Source organism: Equus quagga, chromosome 8 (assembly GCF_021613505.1).
Source record: "Equus quagga isolate Etosha38 chromosome 8, UCLA_HA_Equagga_1.0, whole genome shotgun sequence".
NCBI classification, from domain to species: domain Eukaryota; kingdom Metazoa; phylum Chordata; class Mammalia; order Perissodactyla; family Equidae; genus Equus; species Equus quagga.
This window is the reverse complement of record NC_060274.1, coordinates 126011431-126018181: the sequence shown is the minus strand read 5'-3', so window position 1 is coordinate 126018181 and position 6751 is coordinate 126011431. Positions and strand designations below refer to the sequence as shown.

The 6751-nt window shown below is 61.2% G+C and overlaps 1 protein-coding gene across 6 annotated transcripts; it reads right to left on the bottom strand.

Moving 5' to 3' along the window:
- Positions 1-1402: 1402 nt before the first annotated feature.
- REPIN1 (replication initiator 1) lies at positions 1403-6688 on the bottom strand. Of its 6 annotated transcripts, none has more exons than XM_046669086.1 (3): positions 6473-6688; positions 5604-5730; positions 1403-4190 (listed from the first exon to the last, which is right to left on the bottom strand). In XM_046669086.1, the coding sequence occupies exons 1-3, from the start codon at positions 6509-6511 to the stop codon at positions 2464-2466; spliced, it is 1893 nt and encodes a 630-aa protein (XP_046525042.1). In that variant the 5' UTR covers positions 6512-6688; the 3' UTR covers positions 1403-2463. The 6 variants fall into 6 exon arrangements, with proteins under 6 accessions (XP_046525042.1, XP_046525041.1, XP_046525044.1 ...); XM_046669085.1 differs by having other exon boundaries at positions 1403-4193; positions 6473-6686; XM_046669088.1 differs by having other exon boundaries at positions 5604-5801; positions 6473-6685.
- Positions 6689-6751: the final 63 nt, after the last annotated feature.

Below are 6751 nucleotides of genomic sequence, written 5' to 3'. Positions count from 1 at the left end.
AGGTCCCCCGAGGGCCTCAGGAACCATGGGCAAGTTCACTCTGTCCCTGCTTTACCAGCCCCCTCAAGGCCACTTCTGTGGCATTCCCTGACCTTTGGACCTCTCCTCACCATCTGTACCTGAAAGCAGTGGGCAGCATAGCACTAGAGGCCACCCACACTCGCCTTCCCCACACACCAGGCATTTCCTTTAAAACTGACTTTTCAAAAAGTCAGGTCCCGTGGTCAGATTCTGTCTCCCTCATCCTTTTCCCTAACCCCTGATACTAACCCTGGATGCCTGAGGACCTGACTCCTGCTCCCTGCCGTCATTCCCTGCCATCTACCTACTTTCCTGGTGTCCCCCAAAAAAGCATTGCTCCCTTCTCCTAAAGCCCTGGGCTCCCTTAAAGAGGCAGATTTAAGCAATGCTTTCTTGTGCGATGCCCCGGGCTCTGAAAGATCATTTACCATCAACTAGGCAGGTTTTTAAGTGGGCCCATAACCCTATAATCCAATATGAAGCTTTGAAGCTATCTGCTTCTATCCTACACACTTGGAACCCCACCCACCCCACCCCTCCCTCTCTACTCATCGTGTACATGTACATGTCTTCCCCAGACTTAGGATCTTAGGGGTTGGGACTGGGTCTTAGCTTTGTAAATCCCCAGTTCCCATCACAGCAGCAAGCACACGGCAAGCATTTAAAACTCATCTTCACCAAAAGCAGCAGCACACTCGATTTCCCTGACAAACCCGTGGCGGTGGGCTACAGCACGGGTTCCAGGAGTCCGGCAGACCCCAGCTCAAATCACCTCTGGTGACTGCCGGTTACATAACCTCGAGCAAATGTTTCCATCTGTAAAAGAAGAGTACATACCGTGCAAGGATTATGCAAAATAATTTAAGTAAACTTCTTTGCAGATGCCACTCACGTAAACAAATTGTGGTTATTATGCACCACAATGTGCTAGGTGTCAGGGATCTATGCAGAAATTACTAAGACAGGCAGGAAAAGGGCCTATTGATGCCTGTCAAAAATAGGCACTCAAATTTGTATGAAGCAACAAGTGCAGGGGAGCGTAGGTAGTAACAGACGTGGGCGAGAGGAGCAGGCCAGCCAGGGAGGCATTGCAGGACAGAATCAAGTCAGACCGTCCCCCAGGCAACTGGCACCCAGAAAACCGGGCTTGACCCCACACAAGGCTGAACCTCTAGAGAATGAGCCCCACCTGCCAGGTGTGCCCACCCTCACCCGCCCCCACCACGGGGAAGAGCCAGAGGCAGGGCGCAGAGGGGCTCCACAAGTCAGGCCCTTGGCCTGTCATCAAGCCCACCGCAGCCCCTTCCTGGGAGCAGAGCCTGCTGCTCCTCACTCAGGCCCACAGCTCCCTAGGAGAAAGGAACACTTCTCAGCCACCAGCTCTAAAACCAAATCTTTATTCTCTAGTTTGAAAAGGAGGGTAAGTGGTTGTTCTGTTTCGTTCCAGAGAACAGAACAAGGCCCAGTAGGTAGAAATTATAGGAAAGCAGATTTCACTCATTTTAAGGAAGAATTTCTAACAATTAGAATTATCCTACAGTAGAACCAGGGCCTCAGGGGGTGGGGATTCCCTGTCACCTAAGTGTTCAAGCAGAGGCTGGGCATCCACAGGCTAGAAATGCTGAAGAGGAAACACCCCTACTCCCATCAGCCGACCCTCCACTTTCGGTGGGGCCGTCCTTCCCACCCGTGTTACTTCTGGAAGGAGTGAGGAGGGCTGGATCAAAGCCTGGACACAGGCCTACCCACAGCCAGGGGGTGCTCTAAGCGCGAGAGGGTGCTGGACAAAGCAAGTCAGACCACCGGGGAGACACCTGGGGGTTGACCTTCTCGGAGGAAAGGGATGAGCTGAGTGCTAACAATAGACAGGTGTCTCCAAGTCTGGGGGCCAGTGCAGGGGCAGGGGAGGGGACAGGGTGGGACAGGTTAGAGCAGCTTGGCCTCGCCTCCCAGTGCTGGAAAAGGCCCAGGTGCTGCCTAACAAGGCCAGCAGGTTCTCCCAGGGTAGCCACCTGGTCCACTTTTCCTGCGGAGCGCTCATTTACTAAGGGCTGTACCACACCTACATCCAGGAAGGAGGTGAAGGAACTCATAATGAAAGACTGGGACATTAAGGCATTAACACCAGAGGAGAAGAGTCTTCCTGTCCACTGGCAGCCCCTCCAGCTGGAAGGCTCTAAGGGACAGGGAGGGTAGAGCTGCTATTGCTACTTTTCCAGGGCACAGGACAGTGAGGACCGAACCTTAGCAAACAAACAAGAGCTGGAGGCCGGGGTCCCTGCGCTCTGCAAGTGGGTTCCCTGGCCGCCTGGGCGGGCTTGACCTCCCTCTAACAGGGCCCAGCTCACACCCCGCCTCCCTCCGATCCCTCGCCTACACCAGCAGCAACACAGGCGCCATGGCCCACTGCAACGCTCCCGGGGAAATGACGCCCCTGCTCTCTCAGACATCATGCTTCTTCTGATGGGCCAGGAGCTTCTCCTCGTCGTCAAAGGTCTGGCCGCAGATGGCGCAGCAGAAGGCGCCGTCCCGGATGTGGCTCTTGCGGTGGGTGATGAGGTTGGACTTCTGGCTGAAGCTCCGGTCGCAGTCGGGGCAGGCGTAGGGGCGCTCGCCCGTGTGGATGCGCCGGTGGGACACGAGGTTGGACTTCTGGCTGAAGGCCTTGCCACAGTCGGGGCAGACGTAGGGCTTCTCGCCGGTGTGGATGCGCCGGTGGGCGGCCAGGTAGGGCTTGTGGCGGAAGGCCTTGCCGCAGTCCGGGCAGACGAACGGCCGCTCGGGGGCGTGGTCACGCCGGTGGGCCGCCAGGTGGCTGCCCTGGGAGAAGCGGCGCCCACACTCCTCGCAGGCGAAGGGCCGCTCGCCCGAGTGGACCCGGGAGTGTGCCACCAGGTGGGTTTTCTTGCCGAAGTTCTTCCCGCACTCGGCGCAGGTGAAGGGCCGCTCCCCCGTGTGCTGCCGCTGGTGGGCCCGCAGGAAGCGCTCCAGCCGGAAGCTCCTGCCACAGTCCTCGCAGCTGTAGAGAGATGCGGGGGTTCCCGCCTGGTCCTGTGGGGGCTCTCCTGGGGCCTCCAGCGGAGGCTCAGGTGCAGGCCCCTGCACAGGGTTCAGTGGGGCCTCTCGGGTGGGCTCTGACGAGTGCTCCGGGAGTCCGGCTGGCAGCTGGGGGCTCCCGGCACCAGGGGCGCCCTGGGTAGACCCTTCGGATCGCTTGTGGATCTTGCTGTGAGACAGCAGGTTGGGTTTGTGGCGAAAGCGGCGCCCGCACTCCGTGCACGGGTAGGGCTTCTCGCCGGTGTGGATGCGCCGATGTGAGGTCAGGTAGGGCTTATTGGTGAAGCGCTTGCCACATTCGGGGCACTGGTGAGGCCGCTCGCCCGTGTGCACTCGGCGGTGGGCGATCAGGTTGGGCTTGTGCCGGAAGCGCTTGCCACAGCAGGCACACTGGAAGGGGCGGTCCACCGCGTCTCCGCCGGGCCGGGGGGCGGTCACCGCGGGGCGGCCCCTGGGCCGAGGCCCCAGAGCCTTGGCTGCTGCCTCCTCCAGGGCCTCGGCTACATGAACCCGCTTGTGAGCAACTAGCTGGTCCCACTGGGCAAAGCTCCGGCCACAATTGCCACATATGAAGGGCCGCACCTCAGGGGCAGGAGGGTGGCACCGCCGCAAATGAGCTCGAAGCTGCTTTCGCCGCCAGAAGCGTCTCTCACAGTCAGAACAGGCAATGGGCCGCTTTGCAGCCGAGTGGGCCCGCAGATGCAGAACCAGGGCCACCCAGCCCCGGAAGCTCTGCCCGCAGAGGTGGCAGGCAAAGCCCAGGTCTGGGGTGGCAGCAGCATGGACCTGGCAGTGCAGTGCCAAGAAGGGGGCGTGTCGGAAACGACGGCCACACTCAGGGCAGGGCAGGGGCAGCCGGGCCTGGCAGCGTCGGGCGTGAAGCCACAGCGCCACCCAGCCCGGGAAGTGCCTTCGACAGTGGGCACAGCGATGGGCCCTACCCGGGGCCTGGCTCCCCGACTGGGCTGCGGAAGTGCCTTGTGACCTCAGCCCGCGGGGCTCCTTCTCCAGGGTCCGGGGCGACTCCTGGGAGGGCCCGGAAAGGAGTCGGGGCTGGGCAGGGCCCGTGGCCAGGGGGCCCCTGCAGCGACGTTCCAGCATCGGTGCTTCCTCTGCTGTGGGGAGAAGCACAGTCACTCTGAAGGTCAGCTCGTCCTGCCCCAGTGCCTCCCCAGCCACCCAGGCCCCAGGGGAGCCCGCCCCTCCGCTCCTGGAGCCCAGAGTCTACACTTCCACTTCCTTGTATGTTCCATGTGATTTCAGTCTGGGGCTTCTAGATACCATTTCAGGTATATTTGTCCTAAGTCTTCACTGACCCTGGAAACTACCAGAAGGGAGAAACTCTGACACTTCCTGGAATCCCCCTCACGGCAGCTGCCTGGTGCCCAGCATGGAGTAAACATTCCAGTGTCGACTGCACAAACACGCCTGCCTCAGTACTCCCCGGAAAACAGGGCCCCGTTTCCTGACATTGCTTTGTGCTTTTCCAAGGGCTCCCCACTGCCCTCTGCTCGTTTCTACTATGTCCTGTTGCCACATCCGAGCTGCACAGCAACGCTGTGAGGCTGCACAAGCAGACACTAAGCTCCCTGTTTGACACATGAAGCAATTGTGAGGCATAAAAGATGAGAGGACATGCCCGAGAGGACACAGTAACCAACAGCAGAACCAAGACTAGGGGACAGGTCTTCTAAACTCCCAGGCCAGCGTTCTTCCCTGAAAACACCTGGGTTTATAACGATCGCACAGATAGACATTTCCATAGCCTTTCGTTCCTATTATCCTCTCCTGGGCTCTAATCCTACGAGGGGGAAGCACTTTCACACCCCCAACCTCAGTCTCTCAGGGCGGAAGCCTGGAGAGGAGCGAGAACAGCCCTTCTCGGGAACAGGAGGGGGGCACTGGAAGCTATGCCCAGCACAGCCTGACTCAGGGCACCGCCTGTCCAGACTGCCCACATTCTGCCCGCCTGCCCCCTCCACCCACACACACACACGATTAGGACATCGACTGAAGGAAAGCTCTCCTGAATCCAAGGAACACCCACAACCTGCTGCCCTCAGGGGCCTGGATCCCTGGCTCTGCCTCCCTTGGGGTGGTAGGGATTACTGGGGCAAGAAAAGGGGGGGAAAGAAGAGATTGTAATCTGTCTCCTGCCCAGTCCTGCCCCAAGCCTGCAGGGTCTGCCCCCCATTCGCCTCCTCCATGGCATGGGGAGCCCAGATTCCTGCAGGAGGGCTTCCTCCACCCTCTGAGGGCTGGGGTGGTGGTTGGACTCTTCAGGGACCCTCAAGGCCTGCTGGAAAGCTCCAGACACATCCTCCTAAATTCCCTAGAGCCTGCACTCCTCTCCAGGAGCACAGACATGACTCATTCCCAACGCCAGACTGAGCACAGGGAAGATGCCCAGGGTATGAGAATGTGATCCTTCCCCCACAGGTGCCTTCCTTCCGCCAGGATGGGGAGGCCTGAGCGCTGGGGCTGTGGAATGGTTTGGGAACCCAACAAAGAAGACCAAACTCTACCCTGGAGACGGTGGAGCTGGAGGTGAGGATATTTCCAGCTCCTCCCAGGGACGTTCCTGGGGAGACTTCTGCAGCTGCAGCGCCTGCTTCGGCCCACACTCTGGTAGCCCCCAGATGTCAGAGAAAACTGCAGCAGTAAAGACACCCCTACCCCCATGGCAGAGCTCAGACCTCTGAGTGCAGAGAGGCCAGCCTTACCTGTGGGGAGGGGAGAGAAAACGCGCATGAGGCTCTGAGCTCCTCCAGAGCAGTCATCTTTGTGTCCTCGCCAGCCACAACCTCCTCCCCCACCCAAGCCCCACACCGCGCGGACAGAGTGACCTTAATGGATTTTGGATTATAAATGAATGGGCCCCCTTCCCCAAGGAAGTGCACTGCTGCAGTTTGGGGGTCACTTCCTCCACTACTAAGGTCACGGCATGAATTCGCCATGCTGACGGCCAAAGGCCGGCCCATGGCAGGAACTCTGGAATCCCTGCTGGCTCCCCTTCCCCCACCCTCCTCCCAACAGGAATTCCAGGATCGTTTCCCAGGGAGCTGTGCAGGCGAGCTAGTGCGACCACGACTCGGTCAGAATCCCCATGCGCATCCTGGATGGCGAAGAGCCGTGGAGCCCCTACTCCCCCGTTTTGCATTCGCGTGTGTCCCCCGTCCACGCTCGCGGACACACGGCTCCGCGTTCCCCGGGTGGGCCCTCCCGGGTCCCCGCGCAGCGCGCCGCTCGCGGAGCCTGTGCGCAGGTGCACGCGCTCGCCCCCCCACTCGGTCCGGCCGCGTCCCCCCCACCCGGCGCACACAGTCACGCGCCGGCAGGTAGGGCCGCCGCGGCCGCGGCCCGCGTGGAACCCCGCACCCTGCCCGGGACGAACCTCTCCGGCGGGGTGCGCGGAGGCGCGTGGCGCGTCCATGAGGCCGGAACGCCGGGCCGGCGGCCGCGCTCGCCACCCGCCGCCGCGACAGCAGCAGGTTCGAGTTCACCACTGCCAGGCCCGTGCCCAGCCCCCCCGCCGGTTCCCAGCGCCACGTGACTACAGGAGCTGCCGAGGGTCAGTCGCGGGCTCGGGCCGCCGGCCGCGGCCGGAGGGCGGGGCGGGCAGCCGCGCCGGCCGAGCGCGCCCCTCCCCCGCCCCCAGCGCCCCCTCGCGGGC

What these genes read in the sequence shown, in the direction of transcription:
- REPIN1 (XM_046669085.1), bottom strand. Translation starts at nt 6,511, where the DNA reads ATGGACGCGCCACGCGCCTCCGCGCACCCCGCCGGAGAG. An exon ending in CCGCGCACCCCGCCGGAGAG is followed by an intron (nt 5,731 to 6,472) that starts GTTCGTCCCGGG and finishes TTACTGCTGCAG; the next exon opens with TTTTCTCTGACATCTGGGGG. An exon ending in CCAGCTCCACCGTCTCCAGG is followed by an intron (nt 4,194 to 5,603) that starts GTAGAGTTTGGT and finishes TTCTCCCCACAG; the next exon opens with CAGAGGAAGCACCGATGCTG.